Genomic DNA, 27,686 nt, shown 5'->3' with positions numbered 1-27,686 from the left:
TGCTATAAGTTGGAGACAATTAGACGGCACATAGCTACAACCACTCAGGAGTGTAGTTTCTTTGTTCATTTCTACAAATCATCTATTTCTGGGTCTTATTTTCTCCTCCTTCTTCTTCTGATCTTGTGCTGATCTTCATAATCTCTTGGTTTACTGAGCAAGACTTCATTCTAACTAAATTTTTGACCAGTAAGCTTTTAACTTTTGGACTGAAGCCACACACACATTCACACAACCCCATAATATCCTAAAACCAACTAAATAATTGGGGTAATATGTATTTTAAATTAATGCTGAATCAATTTCAAAGTTGTTTAATTTTCCAACACTGTGCTACTAATTTAGAATTGGCTCTGGGGTAATAAGTTTTAATTTAAATGTAATTAGGAACATATGAACAGAAAGAGAAAATCAGGAGGACACAGGTCTGCGGAATAACAATGAAGCACACCATAAATATCAAATATTGTAAGGTATCTTCTAAGGGGTACATGCTGATCTTCATTCTTCAAAATATTTTTCTTAAAAAGGGCCATATTCTTCAGCTAAACCAAGCCTTTCCTCAAAGAAAGCTTAAATGTAAAGGCAGGGCTGGCAAGGGGTGGGGGACACAAATACCAGCCTCAGAGAGCCCTGTGTGCCCCCAGCTTGGGGGAAGTTCTTGTAAAAAGACCGAGACACATTCTCATCTGAGGGGTGCTCTCTCTCGCTCTCTGTGTGTATGTGTGCTAGCAAAGCCAGGAGCTGGCTGCAGACAGAGGACCGTATGGGACAGAGCAGCTTGTGCTCAGTTTATTGAGTGCAAATGACAAAGAAAATTAAGAGAAAAAGATATAATCAGACCTCTGTCCTTTCAGCCTACACTGCCAGAACACAAACTACCTTGACAGAGCGCACAGCTTGCCCCCTGCATACAGCAGAGTATTTGTCTTGTGCCATTCCTTTGCTATTATCTGGGACAATGCTCTTCCTGGCTGTCATGTCAGCCTGCCTCCAGCTTTCAAGCACAGTGGCTTGGCTTCATCAGTGCCAAGTAAAGGCAGTCCCTGCAGAAGCCAAGTTTTTCCAATGCCTTCTTAGCTGCAGGTGCATCCTGCCCCTAAGTTACTCACTTACACATGTGGTACCACACACTCTAAGTAAATGCTGACAGCATTACCCTGCATTGAAAAAGCTCCATGAGTGCAAAATTGTGCACTCTATTAGAATGGACTCTAATTACCAGGATACAGTTTACTAAACACTTGTTCTCTTATGAAGTGCACTGCACATATTTAACTTATTCCTTTATCAGCTCCACTGAGAAAGAACTCATTAAACTGAAGCTGAGAGACTACCTTAACAAAGACCACTCCAGACCCTATGGATCTCCTAGATTCAACACTTGTTCATGCTGCCCCCAAACTCTCAAAGTGTGGTACTGAGCGCCCTCAGCAAGATCTGGCACAGAAAACATGTCCTCTCATAGCAAGTGCAACCTATAGCATAGCCTGTCCTTCCGAGTTTCCATTTCTTTCCCTTCTTCTGCATGATGTTAGTTTATTGGCATGGGAATGTAGTGATTAAGAAAGGTTTGTGGTGTTAGTTGCCCAGAAGTCCTTCATGACCATGGGCAGGGTGTTTTCTAAAGAAAACCTCAGGGTGTAAGGTGTGCTGGTGCTCAGCACATAGCCACTGCACATCCTTGCAGAACTCATGCTAGTGGAAATTGGGTCACCTAGTGCCAAGAGTGGAAAACAGGTTTTGCCCTCGGCACTGTACTGTCTCCCAACTGCAGGCAATTATAGGTGTGCAGGCCAAAACCAGCTCTTCTGGGGTCTCCAGGCGGTGACTTCCCCTTATAGTGGACTGTCAATCATTTGGTGTTTTCCCCATCTTTTGCAAGGTTTTCTACCATGCTAAAAGGTTGAAATACCTCTCTGACAATGGGACCTTTAAGCTAGTATATTTTGTATTTTGGTCCTGTCCCCTTTGCCTTTGGCCCTATCCACCACTGGATCGAGGCCCACAAAAGCTTTTCCAAATTGAATTCATCCTCAGCTGAAAGGAATTCCCCACCCTTGACACTGAAAATTCTTCTGTGCAGAAGAAAGCAGCCACCATTCAGTTCTATGACAGAAAGTAATGAGGAATGTTGAGGCCCAGAAGGTGCATCATGTGGATTCCCCCCATAACTGGAGCAAAGGGCCTCTTGGGAAGGGGAAAGGCACAAACGGGTTAAAGATCCGCTCCAAGAATTCCTGATGCAGTCCAATGCGAGGCTCCTGTGAAGTAAAACCATGTCAGGGAATCCAGTCAATGATCTCCCTGCAAAAGTGCAGTTTGGCCTCCAGATTGTTAGTCATCTGTTTGCCCATTTTGTACTTCACAGCATGAAAAGGTCAAGCCTGTGACATGTAGATGTTCTCTGGAGATATTTGGTCTTGAGGGGTGTATCAATGGTCCATGGTTCAAGCATATACAATGCGTTGCTATAGAAACAGGGATTTAAAAGTAGAACATACACACAACAGCATCTGTTTCCCAGCAGAAAATATTTGACTAGAAAAGGCAAAGTTGGTGATAAACGTGCTTAGTTAAATAAATGGTGCCAGTACTTGAGATATTTTGGGCTACAGAAGCATTCACCACCATTTCTCACATGCAGCACTCCTCATGGAAAATACGTTGCCTTGAACTTTCCACTGTACATTTCAACGCGGTCCATGCCTTCTTACCCTTTATGGCATCTGTAGCACGGGGCATTTACACTAGGAAGCAGGTAGTGTGGCCAAGGAAAACCCCACGTTCTTTAAAAGAAGGGGATGGAATGGTGCCAACCTGGCAGTTTGATAGTAATACATGAATGCTTTCAACATCTCAGAATAGAAATATTATAAAAGCAAAATTATAGGGAAGAGGCAGAGGAGGTAGAGACCTAGTGATGCTACTTCAAAATTAACACACCCCTAAAACCACTGCAGTCTTTCTGGTTTTCCCTTTAATTGTTGCGAGCTCTTGAGCATGGGAAATGGCATGGCCAGCCTCTGAAAGCTACACAGTGGACCTGTTTGCATGATACGACAGCCCCGTGAGAGTTAATTTACTCTTGTGACTGCTGCATTGTACAGGTACTTGCAGGCCTCTAGCTTGCCATGTCATACAGACCCAGTCAGCAGCAGTTGTTTGAGCATCAGACAACTCTCAACCCTAGAACAAGTCATAATATATTTGAGGATTTGTCTAACCCACAAACAATCCCTGTAACCAGGATCTGCGATATAGCAAGCCACAACGAGCTGTGTACTATGTAAATATGATGACCACAGTGTGAGTAGTGTCACACCCACCACAGTAAATCAAGTAAATTCACCCACAGAGGGTCCTCATGTTAGTAATTCATGTTCAACCATACAACAGAAACAGCTCAGTACTGTGCTGAGTGGGCCCAGCTCTTGAGTTGGACAAAAGGTGACCTAATACCTCTCTTCTCTCTGAACAGGCAGCAAACATCAGCTCTGTGCAGACAGAAGACTGTCCTGTAACAAGATGGTGTTTGACATTTGAGAGCATGAATGTGTGAGTGATGCACTTTTAGAGGGAAAAGGAAATAGAAGATTGTGCTGTTTGCCATACCCCTTCATATATAAACTAGAGTTCTTGACAGATGCATTCCTACAAAGATCTTTGGGGAATGAATCTTCCTTTCTTGTGGCTGGAACATTCTACAAGGTACAATTGGAAGACATTTACCATGTGCTTTTCAGTCTTAACCAACTTTGATTTATGGAAGGATTCTGTATACTTCTCAATAAATTCTTGTTTATGAATAGACTTGCCATGGAAACTGCTGCAAACTGCATTTGAAAAAAAATCTTGGAGTTTGCCTTGTTCAATGAAGAAAATATAATCCTGTGTTGATTGCATATTTTCACGCACAGCACCTTGGGCCAAAGGAAAAGTTTAAAAAAGACTTTTTTTGCCCAGTGACAGGCATTGATACAAAACAAAATTACATGGACATTGAAAGAAACCAACAATTTCATTGAAGCTGGTTAGACAGGATGGTGGTGGTGAGAGGAGGGAACATTACCCAGTGGTGATTTTCAAACTTTTCAGATATACCGAACTTCAGTCTGCATAGTGCAAGTTTTTCCCATGGAACCACATTTTCCCATACATTTCACCTTCTCCTCCCCTCCCTTTTTAAAGCACACAAAATTACATTGATGCTGCTTGCTTGAGGTTGCGGTGTAATCTGTGGCATATTTGCTGAAGGCCAAAGATATATAGATTCCCCCCCCCCATTTTCTCATCAGTTCTCTCCTGTTAATGTTAATCATTACAATTCTAAAAAACATTTTTGAAAGTTGCATGAACCCCCCTCCCCAGAAAGTCATTAAAAGCAAGTAATTTATCACTTTGACAACATGTGGAAATAGACTCTACCCAGTTGTGTTGAGCCTTTAATGGCTTGAGTACATATCCTTTATCATCTACAAGCTCCAAGCAAATACCTGTACATAGCAGAGGATTAAGTCCCTTCAATCTGTACACAATGGGAAGCCATTTCCATCCATAGTGCATGAGAGACAGGCCAAAATCATTCTAATATTTAAGAAATCTATTTCTGAAAATAAACATTTTCTGAAAACTAGCTTGCATCGGCTGAGTTCATATTGAGTTTCTCTTCTGCCTTCAGTGATAACTATATTTATAACCATGGAAAAATAATAAACATTCCATTTTAAGTGCATGCTGGGGTTTTCTTCTTAACTAATGCTGGACATGCCCTCCCTGACTTGCTTTCTCAGACCTGTTGATGCAGTCCTGTGATAGGGTCTGCCCTAAAATTAGGACAGGTATACTCGTCAGGACCTGCCAGGGCTTTCTTATCTGTAGTCTCAGACTCATCCAAGGAAAAATACAACACAGGGGCGGTGGCAATGTTTTGCAGCCATTTTTAATTTGACCATCCTTTCTAGAACTCCTGCTGTTCCACTTTTTGGCAAGTGAATGGGCAGAGCCTGTGCAGTAGCACGAATCCCATGGGCGCACGGCAGAAAGTGTATGCTATAACAGGTTCCTCCACTGGTAATGAAACACAGCCCTGGTACTATAGGTAGATTGTGCATGATACAGCCCTCCCAAATATTGCCGATTTTGTGTCCCTTCTGAAAATAATTTGGACCTTTATCACCATTATCCTGCACTCACAGAGAAGAGTGCTGATGAATAACTAGCATTATTCTTGGTTTACCCACTAAACCACCACGGGCAGTGTTCTTTAGTCACAACTGTACTTGTTGCATCCCTGTGCAGTTCAGGTCAAGTGAAGTCCCTGCTGCCCATTCTTCTCCTGGCTCTCCTCAGGAGTCAACATGCTTGAGAAAGAATGACCAGCAGGACTCTGCTAGATGAGACTGGGGCATTTCCCTTGATATGAATTGCTAGGCTGCACACAAGCATACCTCTTTCTCTTGCCCTCTCATGGCACAGAGCAAAGGGATATGCCAGATTCTATGACACTTAGCAGCCCAGGATTAGAACGATCAAGATCATTTGTGTATTGCACTAATTCAGTAGCCGTAATTGTGTCTACAAGGCTCCACATTAATACTTCCATGCCCATTTTAGCGTGGAGAAGCACACTGCACCTTAAAATAGCAGAGTGCATGCTGAACGTCCCCGATTAAATTCCTAGAATTCCCAGCCAAAAGATCTCAGTAGCTGAGCTGGAGAAGTCATCTCCTGAGACTGGGAATCGCTGCCCGTTAGAGCATTTGGTTACATAGGCCAGTGGTCCTGCTTACCTAAGGCAGCTTCAACAAATGTTCTTCTCCCCACCCACCCCACTAGGGTACCTCTATTGGAAAATACAGCAAAAGACCGTATTTACAGAACAGGGTTATGGGTAGTCACTTTAGGACCTCTCCCCAACAACAATAAATTTGAGGTAATTTCCTCAGTATAGCAGAAGCTGTTCCAGAATGCACTAATTAATAATGTAGAGCACAGGGCTCTGAAGATGGGGGAAAGGACAATTGCTATTAGTCTACTGCATGAACTTGGGTGAGTCAATTCTTGCTACAGTTGCTCTCCAACTAAAATGTCTCTTCCTACCCCATTTTCATCTGCACTTTGGGTTTACAGAATTCTAAGCCAAGCTGGGCCTTCTGTGCGTACTACTGCTTCAAGCCGGACTCTAATTATTCCTTCTGCAGTTAACTGAGAAGGTTCTTACTTATATAGCTAAGACAAATGCAATTAAATGGCACAGTATGAAAAACAAGAGAAGACTGCAGTTCTTCTCTGCCAGGAAAATCCTCTGTCAGCAGTCCTTGGAAGAACTAGTTAAAGGTGGCATCCGCAGATTAGCAAATCTTCAGTTCTTTGATTCAAAACATTCATACTGTAATTAATGCTCTAACAGAGAAAATGTTTTTCAACAAACAAAATAGCGTCACCCAGCAGTATGCATTCAAATTTGCAGCAGTTGCAGACTCTCATTATAGCCAACTCTCTTCTCTCCTCCCTCAAATGCTGGCAGCAGAACTCCAAACCTGACTATACTGTCTTAGCCTCTGGCTTTGGTAGCAAGAGCACAGTACCAAAGATTATTTCAGTCATGTGTGCATTGCCTCAGGGCCTGGATACATTGTCCTAAATGTCAGATTTACACGTGGTTCCCTGGAATGATATTCCTTCGGTACACGATGCTGAAACAGAACCAAAACAGATTCCATGTGTTATCTATAAAAAACACGGCTAAAAAGAATACAGATTTATCAATAGCTGAAGTATAGGCTGAAGTGCCTGTTCCTGCCTAATCTTGGAAGGTAAGCAGGATTGGGCCTGGTTGAAATCTGGATAGGTGACTTAAATGTTGTGAACCACCCAGATATTTTCTGCTATGGACAGTATGGAAATGTAATGTAATAATAATATTCTTGCCTAAGTTTTGTGAGGAGTACAATCATGCATAATTAAGACCATAAGTCTAGGATTTCCTCACATTTTTCTTTTTAAAAATACAAAAGATCAAATATCCCACCTTTCCTTTTGTGCCATCTTCTGAAAGTTGCTTCTCCAGTTTTCATTGGGACACAATATTCTGTGTCTCGCCTGTATCACCACACAGTGTGGTTTCACTAAAGTGATACAGGGTTCCTCCTTCAACCTTAGTGGTTTATTAGAAAGTCTTAAAATAAGACATTTGTGCTTTGTGAGCCGTGCATGAGAAGCAGTCCAGTCCGACAGAAAAAACAAAATGCACCTTTCCTATTGAAAGGTATATTTCTATGCCTCTTGCAACAGAAAAAGATCCTACAACTCCCGGTTTTCCCCAGCAAGCACGACTGGCAGGATATGCTGGGAGCTGTAAGTTCTTTTTGTCCAGTTGTACCAGTTAAAGATGCTTCACAGTTCATTAACTTTTATAAGCTTTGGTTCATCTGTGGGTATGCTCTGTAGAAATCCAGGAGAGAACAGCAGAGCGTAGGAGAAAGGTACTCCATCACTACCTTCTACTTAAGATGGTCTCACCTGCCAGTCTTCTTGAGTTGCTCCTTCCATCATTAGCAAAGTTCCATGATCTAGTGGTATATGCACTCTTTGCACATAAGTAAAATCATTGTTCTCTTCCTGAAAAGGAAACATTTATTGCAGTCAGTGTGTAACCAGTAGCTCTATTATATAACCAGACATTTCTAGACTACTCTTTTTATAGCACAAACATCTATTTATTAAATGTATATCTCACCTTTCATCCAAAGAGCTTAAGATGTTATATGTAGCTCTCCCCTTTCCCAAGTTATCCACACAACAGTCCTGTGAGGTACATCAGCTCAAGTGATGGCAATCGGCTAAAGGTGAGCCAGACAAGCAAGCTCTTCAGATCCAGGCTATCAAGTTTTATGACTGCAGAGGTGATCTAGGTTCACATTCCAAGCCCAAACCACTGCACTGGGCCTCTGACAACTCTAGTTCTGGGTAGAAAGACTAAGTTTATATCTCCAAGCAGCACTTCTGTGGCTGGGAAAATGTGTTGTCCTTGCCATGTGCTTTGTTTCTGGGAATGTGCGTTTTACTCCAGCTAAGCGGCTTTTGCAGTTATTGTGTGGAATGCAGCTTCATGGCACTGCACTTAGGAGATGGAACTGTGCCAAATGATGGGCACATAATCCATACGCTGGCTTCTTGAAAGTAGTTTTCAAGGTGGAACATTTGGTTGGTTGCTGGACCAGTTAAAACAGCATTTGGTCCTTTTCAAGGGCTTGGCAAGGAAAGCTTGGCAAATTCTTCTGGATTAAAAATATGCCAAATAACTAGTCTTTCTGTAAAAGTTATGTTTGGAACATGTTTACTGTAATGCAAATAGCAGAAATCTCCCATGAGTAAGCAGACAAGCCTTTTATACTTCATTGTGCTACGTTACTAAAACAGGAGGGGTACAAATTAGTGATGGATTTTCTGGAAAAAAAATCCCAGTTAAGGCAACTTGCATCAGAAAATGCCCTAGAGCTAGGGGGACAACTTGTGGCCCTCCAGATATTTTGATCTACAACTCCACTTAGCCCTAGGAAGCAAAGTCAAAACAACAGGAGCTGCAGACCTTAACGTTTTAGCCCGACAGAGTGATCTGGTTTGCCATGTTTATTTCACTTGTATTTAATAAAACAAAAAAGATACCCCATCTTATTTTTTGTCAGTCCTTTGTACCTGAAGCACATCCTAGTTGGATACAGATTTACACTGACTCTACTTTTCCATCCCCTCCTTGTTGGAGCATCACCCTAAAAATGCTGTACAGCAAATCCAGTGGTGTCTACGCATGTGGTGTGAATGGGGGTATCCCAAAATCAGGTGCAGGCCCTACCTTCTGAGAGAGGACAGATCCTGGATGCAACTCTTAATGCGATTTAATCAGTATTATGTAATTTTTCTAATTGGAACAATGACCCACTTAAAATATATTAATTGCAACTTTCTAACAGCCAAGCCTGCTTAGTATTGTATTTCCAGTTGGCATCTGTTCCCTGAGTTGTGTCTTAGCTCACAAGGAGAAAAAATAGCATTTCTGAAAAGCATTCAGGTCAGATACAATGTTTGCCAGCTCTACCCTTAAACACTAACCTATTAACTGCAAAGGTGAAGGACATTTTAAAAGATTTTTAAATAACAAAAATTAGTACCCATAACAGTATTGCACCAAAGACCTCCAGCGTGTTATAAGACCCACCAATCAGGAGAATTGTTAGACACTGTAGTTATTTGGCCAGGGTTCCATCTTACAGTCTATTGATGACACCCAACTTTATTTATTTTCCATTTTATCCAAGGAAGTCTAGTTCTGAGTTTGATGGTATTAATGGACTGAATGAGAGCAAACAAACTGAAGCTTAATCCAGACAAAACAGAGGCCAGTCAAAGAGCAGATCATGAAAGGATTCATCCTGTGCTGGATAGAGTTATGCCCCTCTGCCCTGAGGACTAAGGCTTGTAGTTTTCCCTAAGCCTGGATATTCAGGTCTCAGCAGTGGCCAGGAATGTATCTGCATAGCTGCAGACAACCACCCACATTCCTAGAGGTGCCTGATCTGGCCACTGTCATAGATAGGTTAGGTACCATCCTATTTGGACTATAGTAACATTCTTTCTGTGTGATACCTTTGAAAACTGTTCAGAAACTTCAGCCGGTCCAAACGCTGTGGCCAGACTGTTGAAGGAAGATGGTTACAAGGGCATGTGACTCCAGTGTTACAGCAGCTTCACTCACAACTGGTCTTCTAAGCAGAATTCAAAGTTATGGCCTATAAAGACCTATATGGTACAGGTTGAAGCTCCCTGAGAGAATGCCTTCTCTTATATGAGCTTCCGGGTTCTTCACCTCTTCCAGAGAGGCCCTTCTTTTGGGAACACCATCATCAGAGGTGCATTTGGTAGCAAACCAAGAAAGGGCATTTCCAGGTAGCAATTCCCTGACTGTGGAACTCCTTCCTGAGGGAGGCCAAGTCCACTCCTTCTCTGCTGTGATTCTGGCAGGCAAACACCATTTTATTCAAGAAGGACTTTGTCTTGTGAGAGGGTCTGTTAGGTTGGGTGGTTTCCTTGCCCCACCCATGTAACTGTTATTCCCATACTGTAATGTATTGCTTCAGTATTATAACCAAGTAACTTGAGTGCCACTGGTTGGTAGAATGGTGGGATACAAACCATGTTTTACAATGGCTATTCATTTCTGTATGTACCACCAAAGGTCTGGCCTGCCCTCCATTGCTGGTAGCTGATACAGAAGAGCAACAGGAATGGGAGATGGTGGTGGTTGGAAAAGGAAACAGGCACTGAACAAATGCATAAGGTAGGGAACAAAGCACAGCTGGGTGTATGAGCAGGTTAATGAAGCTTATGCTAGTGCTGGCTCCCCATCCTCATCCCCAAATATATCAGGTTTTTAAATTTAAGGTCAGTGGAGTGCCTCATTCAGATCATGTCAAAGCCAAAAGTGAGTGAGTCATCAATGATGCACAATCCTGGAGGAGGCTGCTGGCCTTGCATGCAGTACAAATGTGGCTGGACAAACGACTGCCTGGGTGGGTATTCTGTCAGGCAACAAACGGAGCGGGAGAGGAGTGTGGGAGGAGCAGTGCTCTGGAAAGTCTTTGCACTGACAGCCGGCAGAAGGGCCTTCTCTGTGATTGCACCCACTTCTGGAATGTTCTCCCTAAGGAAGCGCACTTGGCACCTCTGTTACTTGCCTTGCACTGCCAAGTTAAGGCTTTTCTGTTTAACGTGCGCTTTTAGTGGTTTTTATTGTTAACCTATCATTGTTCGCTTGTTTCCTTTTCCTGCGTGAATATCAGATTTTATATTTATAAACCTGATTTTATTGCTTTATTTACTGTTTTTGTTGTTGGTGCCTTATGTTTTTTATTGTAAGCCACTCAGAGAGCCCTTGGGCTATAGGGAAGCATAGAATGAATGAATGAATGAATGAATGAATGAATGATTTATTTATTTAGAGGACTTCTATGCCGCCCCATTCGCCAAACCTCGGGGCAGCTCACAATCATAAATAAATAACATAATATAAAACAATATAATGTAGCAGTATAAGTCACCCTGGCCAGAGAATAAAATAAATAAATAATATTGACAATTAAAATAATGTTTGAATAAAATTTATTTGGAGTATTTGTATGCCGTCCTTTCGCATAGCCTCAGGACAGCGTACATAAATAAAAAGAATAAAATAAAACATAATACAAATAAAAACCAGATCCACCCTGGCTGCAGATTAAAACCTATGTAGCTAATGTTAAAAATTAGCTATTACTAAGTTTTACTAACGCTTATAACAAACAAGAAAGCATAAGGTGCAGAACTTATCCAAGAACTGGGATACTGCTATTGTATGAACCTGCAATGCTATGCTTGCATTGTAATTACTGTACTCATTCTGTTTTATCTTTCTACTACTATAACTAGTACCTGCTCTATGCCAAGTTGCTCAAAATGGTATACAAACCATGGTCAAGAAGTCTGCAGGATTGACTTGTGGCACTCTAGTAGAACTGTGTTATATGCTCATGTTGCTCAATGAAACACCCTAACCCTTACCCCCCTCCAAAAAAAAAAAAAAAAAAAAGGTTTATGGTAGCACATATCAATACATCTGAAGACTTTATGGCTCTTGAAGACTTAAAGCTCAATGGCACTTTGGAAAGATTAGCACTACAGTAAATTCTGTGGCAAACCATTCACACAAATTCCTGCAAATTCCTTCTGTCTCAACAGCCAGAATTCCCAATTCCCAGCTCCACATTCCCATTACAGCCACCATGGAGCAGCATAAAACACAGTGTCTTTAAATATAAACTGTGCTTGAGACATCTTTCAACTTATTTCTTGGCTCATGGGCTATTCACCTAAAAACACCTCTATCTTTTCAAGTTGGCTGACCTATTAATTCATGCAGCATCACCACAATACGCTCTTGCCTCTGCTGAAGTGATCCTACTGGCCACTGCAGCAACTTCTGTCTGGATCGTCTGACATTAGTAACATTCCCTGCAGCTTTGACAAGCAAAACATGATATTGGAATTCTGCACATTCCACTGTTTTGAAAACAGACCTTTTCCAGATCATGGCGGTCAGTCTAGCCAGGTAGAATGCTCTGTTCAGTACATCCTCAGATGCCCCATTGCCTCCTCTCCACCAACGCTAGAGAACCCATGGCCCTCCAAGTACTGCTGGCCTGAATCCACATTAGTCCTAGCCAGCATGGCTGGCGGTCAGGAATGGCATGAATTGCAGTCCAGCACCTGGATGGCCATGGATACCCTACCAGTGGCTTACAGAGATTCCATAGCTTCCCCCTTTTTAGGTTGGAATCCTATATATACTTAAGCTGGGAGTAAACCGTATGGAATGCAGGAGAACTCATGTCTGAGCTCTCATACATAGGACCACACTTTCAGCAGCTCTTCATCAGTGGAGTCAGACATCCTCTCTTCCTTTTCCTTCCTTTTGTAAGTGACTATGAAGAGAGCACCCTGCAATGCAGGAAATCAGAGTCTCACTGGAAGAACAACGTTATGCAGAGGCCGGGTTTCTAACAATGCCTGTTTCCAGTATCTTCAGAACATCACCAACCTGCAATTATTATCTGACATATACATCCCAAGCCTTCCATCCACTCGCCCCCGTGCTATCCGTTGCCTTGGTTACAAGCTAAGTGGCAGAGTTCCCACTTGCTAACTAGCGATTAGAGTTCAGCTTCATGGCTTATACTGCATTGTAGATTTAAAGCTAGCAGGTTAACTACATTGAACTAATTCCACAAGCAAATGCAGGGCTCTGCAGCAAAAGAGACAGAACAGGGAAATGCTGCAGAACTAGCGACCTACCGCTTAAACCAAGACCTAAAATATTCCACATTCTTTCTGAAACTAAGGGCCACTGTACAGGTTGCAAAATTAGCCATGCTGCACAGCATTAGCTTTAAATTCAATGCACACATTCCATACATATGTTTGTATATTTATATACATCCACGTTGGGCAAGACATAGCTCTGGGTTCCTCAAAATTAAGAGGAAACCCTCCCTCCCTGGCCCATGTTAAGGTTATGTGGTTTCCCAGTTAATAAGACAATAAGGAGTCCTAAGGCAACAGTCCTTTGTCAGCAGTGTAAAAGACTGCAGTAAAAGGAAACAGCAGGAAAATAGGCTTATAAGCAAAAACAGGGACTGACACAAAAACAGAAGAGGAAAAGTTACTGCAACAATTAGCAAACAACTGGACAACAAAGGGGCTGCTCTTTTGTGATAGAGGGAACATCAAGGGATATTTCCTGGGGAGGTGATATCAGAAACAGGTCTCAGGGTAAATGCTGGAATGTCACATTTTTTACTGCTTCCTTTAAAGAATTTGTGGACCAAATGCTAAGGGGGGGGGTGTTTTTAATTCTGAGGAACATGAAGAGCAAATTTCCCTTCTGAAGGGGAAACTCAGAGACATTCAAATGATCACGTCCACTCTTCCTTTTGGATCAAAGCAATAACATTTAACTCGGTGAGTCACTCAAAGTATTTGTAGGCTAGTAAGATACAGCATCTCTCACCACCCAGTGGAATGGTTAGACAGCAATCCCAGCAATACCGATACCCACAATTAGCTAGAAATCTGCTTCTCTGAATTAGCTGCTCTGGCTCCCAATTCTGCTAACAACTCCAAGAGCTGGTTTTAACCTTTAAATCCTTTAATAATTTGAAATATAGTCTTTTTCTGTATACACCTCTTGGGAGACCCCTGTGTGCTCCTGCCAAGTGATGTGAGGCAAGTGGCTGCTAAGAAGAGGGTGGCATCCCAGCTCCCAGAAAAGTTTGCCTGACACCTTCTCTATCATCTTTTCAGTAACAGGGGAAGACTGTTCTAGCTACACAGGCCTTTTAAACTCATTCTGTTTTTTAAAGAAAGCTTGAAAGGAAATTACGTTTCACTTTATAATCCAAGCCATAATGTGCCGTTGAAGGAAGAAAAATGTTTTTAGGCTGCCTTTGAATCATTATATTGCATTTCAGTATTATGATTCACTAATATTCTCTGCCCCATTTCCCAGTCAGTTCTGAAGTGTACCTTGTAAAAAAATACAATTCTGGATAAACCAGAGAGTTTTCTAAACACGTGTTGTGGTCTATGCAAAATTCTCTGAGATAGGTCAATTTGGGACCAGAAATCAGTTAGTCTTTCTAAGCTTGAAGTATCTGCTTATTTTGAACTTGGAATAAATCTGCTTCTATACCTACTTAAGAACTTTTCTTGTAAAATGCTCGTTTTGATAGCATTTTCCTTGGTGGACATTCTGAGCTGACCACATATATGCTCTGGTACCAATTGGCAAGAATGTCCGAGATGTAATTTCTGTCCTCTTTTAAACTCGTAACAGCATCACCTCTGCTCTGTTTCACTATAACTAGTTCTAGCATTCAACATCTGTGGAAAAAAGGGGAAGGGGGAGGGACCTGAACGCTGTTTACATTCCATACCAATTCTCTGGAGGACTCCACTGATTTGGCCAGCAAGTGCACAAGCAAAGCAAACTCTTAGATTCTTGGAGGTACCACAAATTTAAAACCTATGATCTACTACCAGCCCTGGAGACAGTGAGATAGCTGAAATCAATAAAAAACTAGGTAATAGTGTAAATCTAAGTACGTTTAAATGTCTGCAGCCCCAGATACAGTTTTCAGCATTACCGTTGCCTAGCATTTAAGAATTACCATCTATTTGTTACCATGCATTTGTTCTGACCAAGACATAAATCAAAGGTGAAGCTTGCTCTGCAAGGTTTCACAGGAACAGACTGTGATATTTCTAGCTTCAGAATGACTAGAGAACGCGCATTCCAACATTAACATGCACATTGGTCAAATAAGCATGAGAGCTTGTTGATATGATTTCTACATACAATAAGTATCAGATCTCACTGATATTTTAAAGCTTGCTTCTACTGAGTCCACCTATGAGAACAAAAAATGAGATAATATTATGGTGTTTTCACTTGCTAGGGCTGCAATAACACTGCATTATAATTCCTACTATGAACTTAGGAAGAAACCATTCTGGCAAAAGCCAGACTAAGGGAACATACTATACAATTTAGGATCACCAGAGGCAAGGCGAATCCCATACAAGTCTTTTAATGCTGTCACTCCTGAAACTTGAAGCAATGTAGAAAAGCAAGCACACTTACAGGCAAAGGCTTCTTTCTCATTTCAAACACCCGGGTGGCACCGAAGCTTAGTGAGGCAATAACAGGGTTTCTTCCCAGGGCAGGCTCATCATCACTGTGCCAGTCGACACTGTCCTTTTCATTCCGATACAGGTTGCAGAGAAGAGAGTTGAAAGTGTTTTTAGTAAAATCTTCAATCCGATCCTTCAGCATGGTCAGAAGTGGGTGCCACTGAAATCAGGAGAGAAAACAGAAATGGAAAGGAATTCACCTCAGTGTACAAGAGGATGGATGTGGCATGACAAGAAAAATCCAAAGTAATCAGGGAAATTTGATTCCGTGAAACAAAGCACTAAAACAGTGCTCAAAAGCATAAACTGATCCCAAGGAGGCTTTAGTTATTCACTTCAAATAACAAAACAACTGCCTGGAAATTGCCCAGTAACTTTTCATAATAGTTTATATTACATTTTAAGCATGATCTTTGATCTAGTTTGACCTGGCATGACACAATAGCCCACTATGGGTTAATTTTAAAAGGTAGCATGAGTTGTTTTAAGATTAGGCAGCCCAAATTGCCAACTCCTTGACTTAGAGTTGTTTAAGAGCTGTTATTTAACCCTGCTGACTTGGTTCACATTATGTAACAAGCAGGCTGAGTGCGCCTGAGCACTTTGAAAAAATGCTATGCAGGGGTGCCCAGTACAACACACCAGGTTCCTTTGGTAAATTAATCCACAATGGACTGCTGCATTATGCAAATCTTGTCAAAGCATAAGCCACACAGCACATCAATTGTCTGTGGGAACAAAGCACAACCATCACCCAGTTCACACTTAATAACAGCAAACTGTAGGTTAAGTAATTCATGATCATAATTACAGAATATGCAACTCCCAGTTGGACTGCTCTGTAATGTCTGAACTGAGGACAAGAGTTAATCATGGATTAAATAACCCCCAGGTAACTTAAAATTAAGTGTTAGGTGCAGGGTGGATTGCCTAACCAATGATTAACTCACAATGTGTAGGTTTGGATGTCATGGATCAACTTCTAATTAGCTACATCAAAATGTTAATACTCAGAAGAATGCCAGGCATAAACTGAGGTAAATCATGGGTTAACAATTTGTTGCTGTTGTGTGTGAATGGGGTTCATGAGTTTTACTCCATTCTTTTCCACTACTGCTCTCCAGTGTTAGATGATTTGAAGATTTTCTCTGATTTTACCTCTGACCTTAATATTCCCCCTTAATGAGCTCACTGGACAGAAACAGGGAGGGAAGTATTTCTCCGCAACCATGGAATAAGTGCAGTCTGTTGCGGATAACTTACCAGGCTACCATAGTGTACAATATTTAGAAACCATGTATTCTTCTTACAGGAGACATTTAAGATAGGCTTACAAATCGAGCATTGAGGACTAGAATTTAGCAGTGCAGATGGACAAGGAACAGGACTGACTGAAACATAACTTAGGTGAGTTGTGTGAGAGCTGAAGTGCACAGGATGATGCTTGAGCTCAGCGCAACATCATCACTGCCCAAACCGTACACAAGCTTTAAAAAGGATCCTGATTCTAACCAGTACCCTTGTGCCAATGCTTAGCTTATGAAAGAAAGGAAATGAGACTTCAGTCACCTCAAGTTAAGAAACCACCATGGAGTAGCACTTATGTTATTATTTTTAACAAATAATGCTGCCAAGACATCAACCACTGGCCACTTTTAGCAGATAAAGATCACTGTTGATGTCAGCTTTGTCTGAAAGACAGTCTTTCTAGTTAAGCCTCTAAAGAATCAGCTCTTTATAAAGTAAATACATACATCAGGGTTTGCCTGCATCGTAAGCCTGGAATAAGTGTATGGAAGTTCACCATACCACGCTGTGAGTCTGGGTTCATCGTAAGTCAGGTCTAGAGCAAGAAAACAGAATAGAGCATTTATGACTGCCACAGAAATTGATTTTATGGGGGCAGAGTAGCATATTCTGAGAAAGATCCAGGGTGTGCTTGTGAATGCTTAAATGTTTGATCTGTAATCACTCCTTTTCTGCATTTTTTGTATGAAAACTGAGCAAATCACTTTGGACTGTAATTCAGGACTTCTTTCATGCATAAGGGGAGCTTTACTAGACTTTATGTATATGCCTTCTATGTCATCTCTCTTGCAACACCAGAATAGCACAACTGCCCCCAAGTGGGCAAAGCTGGCACAGCACACTCATGCGTGCTATATTGGCCAAGCAAAGTGGGCCATATTTAAAAGCTTTGCTGGAGGAAACCTATGAATCTCCGTGAGTTTGAACTGCTGTTGTTCCTAAATCCCCTAATCTCTATTTTTGTGTGTGTGTGTGGGGGGGGGGGGCTTGGTGGCTGACCCAGTCATGAACCCAACTGGACCTTGTGCTATACTTGAAGCACAGTGGGAGGTCAAGGTCAAAGAGATCCATCTCTGCCATTCCACTCCAACTCAGGTACAGCAAAAACATGTGGGATTTGTCTGTTTCCAGAGATGCTACAGCTACCATTGCCAAGCAGACAAAAAGGGAGACCTTCACGATCCTCCTTTTAGCCAGGAGGCGGCAGCAGCAGCCGCCGCCAGGTTTTTCCACTTGCACCCAGCAAATGCAAGGCCAGCCCAGGCTTCTGCCCATGTGTGGGGCTGGCAGTGAGGAATTATTCCTTCTTTTTGGTAGCTCCAATGTAAGGCAGAAGATGCTGACCCAAATATACCTAAGCTACCTTTTCTGAGGTGAGGCAAACAGAATTGTGAAACCCTGTTCAAACCCTGCCACAAGTCCAAGCAAGTCCAAGCATAAACCATGAAACCCTTCTTCACCGATCTGACTTTATGAATGTGCTGATCCTTCAAGGACTAAGGAATCATGCCTGAAGCAAGAACATGCCGCTGCTTCCACGCTCCCTGACCAATTGGCAGCACTGTACTCTTGCTGAAGGCAAGTGCAGCGCTCTCACAGCAAGGGATGGCCAGTGCCCCAGTAGCCATTCCTGGGAAATCAGCAGCACCTAGTCCAAAGACTGTCTCCAGACCTTAAGAGATGGGAGTCGGGATTTTCAGAGACTGTGGGGTGAAAGTCCATTCTCCCACCTTTACATTATGCAGGGAAGAGTTGTCAGAACATCCGAGGGAACACTGGGAAAGGCAAGACGGGATGAACATTCCATAATCAGGGCCTGCTCCAGGTTTTGGAAGTCTCTGGTAGGATGTTCTTACTGTCCCTCCTTGTCCAACCAGCCCTGCCTAGCCCCCACTACCACCTGGGACCCATAGAAGAGGCAATGCTGCAGAAGTCAGCTTTCTCCTCCCTCCCACACAGGCAAAGCAGCAGGACTTGGCCAGCAGTGAGGCTGTAATGGGTTGTGCCTGGCCATTGCTACATTTTACTGACCCCAAAGTGATGGGCTGCATGCAAGGTGGCCAGCAAAGCCAAGCTGCAGCTTGGATTACAGCATGTGGCATTCCTACCACCATCAGAGAAGCCTAACCAGGGATATGCTTGCACTGTGAGAGGCTACAGTACTGAGAAGGCCCGTGGCACACATGCTCTGCGTATGCATGTGTGCATGCATGTATGGGGGACGGGGGGAGAAAGCAGCTGAAGATGGTAGGGGGGATCCAGACATGGTGCTGATAGCAGACCTGGCCACAGTAAAAGCAGGCAGTTAAATAATGATGATCGCACAATTACCCTGTCTGATGTGAGCTCTCTGCCTCCATGGTATCTCTTGGAGGAGCTGTTCAAACATCCAATCTGCCTCCTTTAAGTCAAGGAAGGCTGGAATCAAATGAATCCTAGCACAGGGGAAAACTGGATTACACATGGGTATTGGAAGATGCCTTCTAAGCACACTAATGTACAACTGCAACCTTGCACTTAAGCATGGCCTAGCCTGGTCTTACAGGTGTTTGCATACCAGAATTCCATCCCTACTTTGCATCCAGCACAGAAGACAAGCATGTTGCCAGAGGGGAGAAGCCTCCTCCTCTTTGCCCAGCATAGAAATGTAGTGAGTGGCTCCAGGATTGCCCAAGCTTTCCTTCCCTCTTCTGCCAGTTCTCTGCAGGCTAGTCAAGATTTTGGCAGGCTGGTGGCTTACAGGTTTAATTACAAGGCTGTGGAACTGCATTTAGGCAAAGCACAAATAAACCTTTAATCCACGGTTCTCATTCAAAGCTAGTTTGTTATGCGATCTCCTTGCCAAAAGGTAGCACAGATGCCTTGCACAGATAGGGCAGTCAAGCTTGCTACAGGCACTTTGTCCCTTCTCGGAATGCAGACAAGTGCTTCCACCATTATGTACCGCAAATGCAATTTCACTGCACATCTAGAGGTAACATAAGCACAGTGGAGACATTCTAGTAATCACTATTTCTAAGCAGATAAATGTTCCGCAAGATTTGCCAGGGTCAGAACACTGCGGCCAGGTCTCCCAGTATCTCTGGCTGAAGGCAGCAACAGGGGAGGGGAGGGGGGATCTTGTTTAAGGCTCTAACCCTGTCCTATTGTTCCACAGATGTTGGGCGAACATAAGACTGTGCACTTTAGACATCCATCAAATTTCATGCATTTTGAGAAGATGTTGCAGCTTTTCTTGATGCAGTTTCAATTTTAGTATTTAACATAAATTGCACAGATGTTTGGGATATAGTGAGGAATTCAATGCAGTGAAATTGCTTATTATATTAGATTCATCAGGCCTGCCGTTTAACATTCCACAATCAGTAAGGCAGAATCCCAAACATTTTTTCCACTGTAGTTTCTTCTGTTTCAACTGTTTTAAGTGTCAGAATGGAAAAGAGTTCACAAGCCCTTCCACCGAAAAATCCACTTCTAATCATTGTATGCATTTCAACAGCACAATTTCAGGCACAGCAGGGCAGAGTGGAACAGGCATTTTTTACTTTCTTTATTGTATTTAGACCCTGGCAACTTCAACAATATTCCTGCTCCTCTTACTTGTGACTCTTAGATAACTGGAAGATGCAAATCCTTGCCACACAGAGAACTTTTAGAGATCCAGTTCCATCTTCTGTCCACCCCTGCAGTAGTTGAAGTGGAAGTATTTTTCCTGTTAATACATTTATGTACTACCCCTATGTTGGATGGGAGATAAGGGTAATAGTGTTTTGCATGCAAAGCTCAGCACCACAGGGACAAGATACTTCTCTGGCTGACCCCCCGTCTGCTCGACCCTTGCCCTTCCTGACTGATCATGCAAGACAAGGTAGGGATGAGTGCCTGGATCTGGGAGACTCTAAATGCCTCTCTGAAGAAGGGGTTAGTCCCAGCTCCTTTAAAGGAGCCAGTGATGAGGCCCTTCCTGAAGGTGACGCTGGATCCAGAAGATGTTAACAACTATAGGCCTGTGGTCAACATTCCCTTCTTGGGCAAGGTGCTAGAGTGGGTGGTGGTGCAGCAGCTCCAGGAACCCTTGGAGGAAACTGACCATACAGATCCATTTCAGTCTGGCTTCAGGCCTGGGCTTGCTACAGAAAAGGCCTTTGCTGCTCTGTGGGGTGACCTGTGCTGGGAAAAAGACACGGGGAGTGCCCCACTTTTGGTTCTCCTGGACCTGTCAGCAGTTTTTGATATCACTCATGATTTCCTTCTGGACAGGCAGCCAAGTTGAGAGTTGGAGGCATGGCTATGGAGTGGTTCTGCTCCTACTTGACTGGCCAATTCCAGAAGGTGGTGCTGGGGGAGTATGGATCTGTGCCATGGCTATAACACTATAGAGTACCGCAAGTTCCCCCATGTTGTTCAACATCTACATGAAACCACTGGGAGATGTGATCCAGAGTTTTGGGCTGAGATCTCAAATTGCTGAGATAGCAATATGTTGATGACACTGTACCTCTCTTTTTCATCTGAACCATGTGTGGCTGTGACTATGTCTGAGCACCAGGCTAAAACCATTTTATCTTCTCAGTATTTTAATTGTGGAAATATTATATAATATTTTAATTTTGTGGCACTCTGAATTATTTATTTTTGTTATTGGTGTCATATTCTGCTTTTTACTGTTATTGTTTATATTCTCTGTCCTTATTGATCATGACTGTAAAATTGTTCTTGGTTTTATCTTATTGTGATGTTAGGTTTTATTTTATATTTTAAACATCTGCAAATCATCTGGAGAGCCGACTGACTATAGGCATGTTATAGAAATGCTTTAAAATAAATCAATAAATACATGCATACATTAAGTAGCTCTGAAACTTTCCAGTTATTTCAGCTTCCAATTGTTTAGCTGATATGCAGGTAAACTTTAGGGGTAGGAGCATATTCTGTCACCATCAACACTGCCCAAAGCACTGAATTTAGACTACCTGCGCCTGAATTTAGAAAATCTGTGCCTGCTACACAGCTGTCAAGCACAGCTGTGCCTGCTACACAGCTGACAGCTGTGCCTACAGCTGTCAAGACCCCAGTTGTCTCAAGTACTATGACAGGATCCTACTGTATTATTCTGCAAGAACAGTTAGGGGTGCTTGATCTGCTTACTGAGAGACTCCTGATGGCAGCGTGCTGATCTCATAGACACCTTGTTTCCTGTAGTCAAGGAGGCAGAGAAAAAGAAGCCTTGGTATGGCTGACCACACACACAGAATTCACAATGCCAATAAAGTTTAGGGAAGAAACATTTACAAAACATTCCTAATAGCAGTGAATTGGAAGTAAAAAGCAGCAAGAACCATTGTGACTGTTTGACTACTAAAATATGGAGTAGCTGGTATACACTGAAGACAGCAAGGTCATACTCACTCTATTATTTTGGGCTCTGGAGCTCTGCGCACCACCTACAGAGGAGAAAAACAGAGTTTGGTACAGCAGGCATATTCAAGGAGCTCAGCTATAGATCCCCCATTAATAACTCTGAATTCCTCTCAGTTTGGCCCCTTCAGAGCCACCTTATTGGCTAGGCATTACATGGAATGGGGGAAAGCATGGGAACACTTCCCCTGTCCAACATTTCTCCACCATTCTATCTACAGAAGTAGAAACATTATTTATTCTGCTTCAGTTTCTCTCTCTGAATGAAAATGAACTACAAAGCTAATATTTCGACTGTATTTTAATAAAATTTAAATAAAAGATTGGGGTTGTTGTTTTGGGTGTCTTACTGTATTCATTTAATTAACACACTGTAAGTAGGGGAACATTGAAGGGCAGCATTTTGGTAATCTAAATAAAATATTCCATTCAGTTACTAGTCAGGGTTGAGCTTAGTCGTGCAATCATCCAAAAAACTAGTTGAGGGTAGTTAAAAGAAGCATAACGATAAGATCATCTATTTGGCTATTATAAGGAACAAAGGTGCTAGTTTGGAATGCAATACCTACTTCCTACATAGAGTTAAAATGGCACAGTGGTTAAAGGAGTGGACTGGGACTCTGGAGATTCAACTTCTAGTCCCCAGGTCATGAAGTTCACAGGGTGCCTTTGAACCAGTCACTGACTCTCTGCCTAACCTACTTCAAGGGTTGTTGTGAAATAGAAATGGAGGAGGGTTACATAAGCTGCCTCGGGATCCTTGAAAGAAAAAGGTAGGATATAAATATAATAATTATTATTAGTTAGGACTATTGACAATGCATCTGATTTGGAACAGATTTTCTAAAGATCTATACAAACAAGTATTTATACATGCATGTAAGAGACACTGGGGTCCTTTGAACTGAAGAGCAAGCTATAAATCCTTGCTGTGTAGGTAAAGAGTAGAATAAGGCAGCGTGTTTAGTGTTTACCTCTTCCGGTGGTTTAAAAACAAACTGTCTTTTGGATGAAAGCCGCTCCTCTCTTCTCACCCTGGGCTGCGCAGGGCTTGCAAAAACTTGGTTCCGGGTACTGGAAACCCCAGAAGCTACATTAAAAAGGAATCCAATCAAGTTAAACTAGTTAGCTATATGTTCAGGAAAACAAAGAAAAGAAAACAATGTATCATTATTACTATTGCTGAAACAGTGAGTGCACTCATACCATACATTTATAAAACTATTCTGTTCTAGTTCCTTTGCAGGGAACTTTGGAAACTACAGTTTTGTGAGAATGCCCAATGTTTAAAGCAGAGGCCCTTCATCACTTCAAAAGGCCTTCTATCTTGGGGAACCACAAAAGCTTGAAAGTAAATTTGAACCTTTCCTGTACAGGCATTATCTCTGTCTGCATTCATCTAAAAAGCTCTGACCACTTAAAGAAGCACCCTTTCCTTTCATAACAAATACATATAATGCAAGACAGAAACATCACCAATTATCTGTTTGTTATGAAAAAACAAAATGCAGCTTTTGGTTTTTTCTATGTAAAATTTTCTGCTTTTAGAAATGTACTACTCCATAAGACTAATCTGTAATGTAATAAAAAAACACATTACAAGTTAGATTAGCCAACTTAATATTGAATTTGTAATTTATTTTTGCAGGTTATTTTCTTAGGAAGCACATGAATTTATGCACACAGCCCTAGAGGGATGGTAGAATTAATATATTAATCATCTTCATTTTTTTCTTAAATTAAATAATGTAAGAGAAGTGTATGTTACTGAGTTGTCATACCTTAAAAAAATTACTCTTATTCCAATAAAATAGTCTCCAGTAAAGAGGTTTGAATGACATTTATTCATACTAAAATTCCTAAGTGGTTCACATTAAAGATACAGTAGCCTAAGAAAACAAGGGAATATATTACAACAAAATAAGAATAAAGCCAGGCAGGAACAGATAATATTCCACAAGTGTTTAAAACTTGCCAGTATTCCAAGTATCTTAATCTGAAGAATGCAAAATGAACTATTTAGGAGAAGTGCAGAATTTTCTTTCTGGAAATCTTTCTAGGAAAATTGGGCCTCTACTGAGCAAGACTCCAGATAATAGGCATAACCTGCTGCACTCCAAGGGTACCCTAACCTCCCCACTGCCATCAAATTCCCCATGCCCATCTTCCCATTGACTATATTCTAGTCTCCATCCTTAAAAAGTCTCATACCAATTGCTCTTGCCTTGCCACTCCTAGCAGCAAGGAATGAGCTATGTCTCTCAGGATCATTCAGACCTGTGCGTCCACATGCATGCATATTGAAGCCCCAATGCTGAACCAGTATTTCATGAAGCCCTTGAACCAAAACAGCTGTGCACTCTGTTCAAAACCCCATGGAAATTCCACTCAGTTGGGGCCAGATCTCAAGCACACCCAACACCACATCCTGTGCTGAAAGTGGACCTTGCCATCCTGCCAAAACAAGGAAGAAATCCTGAAACCAAGCATGCCAATCCATGTGGACTTTACTACAAAAAACAACAAAGCTCCCTCACTCCTCTTCCCGTTGTGGTACAGGGTATGTGGACTCACACAAGGATAGATGACACAGTATGAATTGCCAGAACTCTACAAAATTATGATATAACCTCCATAGGTTAAGTGGCTGAAGCACACTTTCAATTCTTAAAGAAAACCAGAATTCAACCCAGACCTTTTCAATTTAGTTCTTTTACATAAACTAAAATATAAACAGGAACTTGCCTGCAGAAAAAGCTGCTCTATTATTAGGTGGGCCAGCCCAACCACCCTGTACTCTGGCTCTTTGTCTTTTATCTTCCATTCTTCCTCTTCCTCTTCCTCTTCTTCACCACACTATATTTCAGCTACTGTTGAAAAGGAATTATCTTTCTTTCCTTCTTTTAAAATATAAAGAAAATATTTAGATTCAAATAAATATTAAGCAAATTTGGATGTAGCTTGTATACCTAGAAGCACACCTCACTGAATTAAATCATACATTCTTTTGACCAGACATACACAGGATTGTAGCATTAAATCATAATTCATGAATTCGCTGTTTGATTTCAGGCAACCTACTCTGGTGCCTGCTCTCAACCACATACCCTACTGTAACAATTATTTTGTTGTCCTGATGCTGCTTTTGTTTCCACAGTTTTAAAGTTCTGCTTATTACACTGAAAGGTGTTTGTGCTAGTTTCTAAATATGTATTTTTAAAGAGCATTTCCCTGCTTGTTTTTTAAATGAATTACCATTGTACAAATATGTGCATAATCACCAAAAGGAAAACTGAAGTTTCCTCCAAAAATTACTAATATAAGAAGCGGCAAAAGCCTATCTAGCCCAGCTCACAGTGTAACTAGCCTGATGTCTCAATGAGAAACTCATAAGCAGGACATGAACACAACTTGTTCCATGAATGCATGTTCCCTTGCACCCAACTAGCAGAGATGCTTACTACCTCTGATGCCGGAAGCAAAGCAGCAACTGATAGCCTTATCCTCAATGACTTTGTGTCATCCCTTTTATTACATTACGTGGAAGTACTTCCTTTTGTGTGCTCTCAATCTCCACCAATCGGCTTCTTGGGGTGACCCTAGCGATGCGAGATAAGAGAGGAATGTCGCCCTTTCCCCATTTTCCACACCATCATGCAAGAAAAGGTAAATTTCTATGATGTCTCCCCTTCCTGGCCTTTAGGAGGGAAGCGTACATGCAAAATACTCATGTGCGCATCCTCCGAAAAGACGACCCAGAGAGCTTGCGCCAGCTTTCCCCAACTCCCAGAAGCACCCCACTCCGCAGTTTGCTGGTCCAACACGTCTGGAGGGCGGCGGGTCGGGCAAGGCCGGCTTGGGCTTTGCAACCAACGGCAGCAACGCCACCTTTGCGTCCCCTCTCCCGGCCCTGCGCGAGGCTCTCCTCCTTCCCTGGCACCCCTCCGCTTTACCCGACGCGCTCTCCCATTTCTCCCCGGGCCCCTTTCCGCCTCCGCGTACAATCCAGGCGCTCACTCACCCAGCACAAAACACAGCGCCGCCCGCCTTCACAGGTAGACACCAGCACGGAAGTCTCCGCCCACTCTTGCCCTCTGCGCGCGCGCGCGCACTCTCAACCATACGCCCCCTTTCCCCTCCGCACGAATCGGAGAGGAGAGGGGAGCCCACGCAGGCCACCCGATGGACGAAGTGCCGCGGCCAATCCCGCTCGCCACCGCGCCTACTTTCCCACCTCTTCTTTCATTCGCAGGTGAGGCGCTTTCGGGGGGGCGGGGGATGTTGTCAGCGGGGAAGGAACTAAGCAGGTTGCTCGACTTTCACTGAGCACAGGCTCAGGTAGGGACACGTAAATTTGCACATGCTTATTTACGTTTGCAAATATGTGTTTAATTAGAAACAAATGCCATAAATTACACTTTATAGAAGGCGCGTTAAACTCTTGCTTCCTTTCTGGACAGGTTTGAGCAATGTTCCAAGCTGTGCTTACATAAAACTTACTCTGGGTGCAAGCAGTTTTCCCTGGTCGTTCGGGCCTAAATCCAGATAGGCAGGACGAAGTGTTTAGATTCAGAAAATTAACATGGCACGGGAGAGTGGAAATGTATTGTAGCCTAAAATACACACCCTTAGGCTGCAAACCTACACGATAGGTAACTTCAGTTAAACTTTGTAATAAGTCCCGAATAAATCTTCACTCTCCTTCATGGATCACTGCCTTGTCATGGCGAAGGGGCTTGCGTAGCTCAATGAAGCTATGAGCTATGCTGTGCAGGGTCACCCAAGACGGGTAAGTCATAGCAGAGAGCTCTAACAAAACGTGATCCACTGGAGAAGGAAATGGCAATCCACTCCAGTATCTTTGCCATGAAAACCCCATGGACAGTACCAAAAGGCAAAAAGATATGACACCAGAAGAGAGCCCCTCAGGTCAGAAGGTGTCCAATATGCTACTGGGGAAGAGCAGAGGGCTAGTACTAGTAGCGCCAGAAAGAATGAAGCGACTGGGTCAAAGCTGAAAGGACACTCAGTTGCTGATGTATCTGGTGGTGAAAGGAGAGTCCGATGCTGCAAAGATCTATAATCCATAGGAACCTGGAATGTAAGATCCATGAATCAAGGCAAGCTGGATGTGGTCAAACAAGAGATGGCAAGACTGAACATGGACATCTTAGGAATCAGTGAACTAAAATGGACAGGAATGGGGGAATTTAATTCAGATGACCATCAGGTATACTACTGCGGGAAAGAATCCCTCAGAAGAAATGGAGTAGCCTTCATAGTCAATAAAAGAGCAGGAAAAGCAGTACTGGGATACAATCTCCAAAATGACAGAATGATCTCAGTTCAAATCCAAGGCAAGCCATTCAACATCACAGTAGTCCAAGTCTATGCCCCAACCACTGGTACTGAAGAGGCTGAAGTTGACTGGTTCTGTGAGGGCCTACAACACCTTCTAGAATTAACACGCAAAAATGATGTCCTTATCATCATGGGGGATTGGAATGCTAAAGTAGGAAGCCAGAAGATAACCGCAATAACAGGCAAGTTTGGCCTTGGAGTACAAAATGAAGCAGGGCACAGGCTGGTAGAACTTTGTCAAGAGAATACGATGGTCATAGCAAACACTCTTTTCCAACAACCCAAGAGACGACTCTACACATGGACATCACCAG

The 27,686-nt window shown here is 42.5% G+C and overlaps 1 protein-coding gene and 1 long non-coding RNA gene across 5 annotated transcripts in view; one reads left to right on the top strand and one right to left on the bottom strand.

Annotated features, from left to right (window-relative positions):
- Positions 1 to 4,431: 4,431 nt before the first annotated feature.
- Positions 4,432 to 26,075, bottom strand: ALKBH3 (alkB homolog 3, alpha-ketoglutarate dependent dioxygenase). Of its 4 annotated transcripts, none has more exons than XM_044436697.1 (10): positions 25,476 to 26,075; positions 24,757 to 24,911; positions 22,986 to 23,101; positions 22,003 to 22,037; positions 21,742 to 21,789; positions 18,925 to 19,028; positions 17,040 to 17,128; positions 15,236 to 15,445; positions 7,525 to 7,623; positions 4,432 to 6,698 (listed from the first exon to the last, which is right to left on the bottom strand). In XM_044436697.1, exons 2-10 carry the CDS (start codon positions 24,833 to 24,835, stop codon positions 6,606 to 6,608), a joined length of 873 nt encoding a protein of 290 aa, XP_044292632.1. In that variant the 5' UTR covers positions 24,836 to 24,911; positions 25,476 to 26,075; the 3' UTR covers positions 4,432 to 6,605. The 4 variants fall into 4 exon arrangements, with proteins under 4 accessions (XP_044292632.1, XP_044292633.1, XP_044292635.1 ...); XM_044436698.1 differs by having other exon boundaries at positions 25,965 to 26,074; XM_044436700.1 differs by having other exon boundaries at positions 26,033 to 26,071.
- The window catches only part of LOC123026757, a 10,074-nt gene continuing 3,986 nt past the window's right edge, over positions 21,599 to 27,686 (top strand). Inside the window, exons 1-2 of the long non-coding RNA XR_006415373.1 lie at positions 21,599 to 21,724; positions 27,428 to 27,433. This is a non-coding gene — a long non-coding RNA (uncharacterized LOC123026757). The remainder of the gene's footprint in view (positions 21,725 to 27,427; positions 27,434 to 27,686) is intronic.

This window comes from Varanus komodoensis, unplaced genomic scaffold (assembly GCF_004798865.1).
Source record: "Varanus komodoensis strain SLA01 unplaced genomic scaffold, ASM479886v1 scaffold3, whole genome shotgun sequence".
NCBI lineage: Eukaryota > Metazoa > Chordata > Lepidosauria > Squamata > Varanidae > Varanus > Varanus komodoensis.
The sequence above is the reverse complement of the archived record's forward strand: the minus strand, read 5'-3'. Positions and strand labels throughout refer to the sequence as shown.

Excerpts from the sequence above, each read along its gene's own strand:
- ALKBH3 (XM_044436696.1), bottom strand. The coding sequence starts at position 24,835 with ATGGAAGATAAAAGACAAAGAGCCAGAGTACAGGGTGGTTGGGCTGGC. Across the intron at positions 22,038-22,985 it reads TTTTTAAACCACCGGAAGAG|GTGGTGCGCAGAGCTCCAGA; the intron begins GTAAACACTAAA and ends TCTCCTCTGTAG. Across the intron at positions 21,790-22,002 it reads CCAGAGCCCAAAATAATAGA|GAAACAAGGTGTCTATGAGA; the intron begins GTGAGTATGACC and ends CCTTGACTACAG.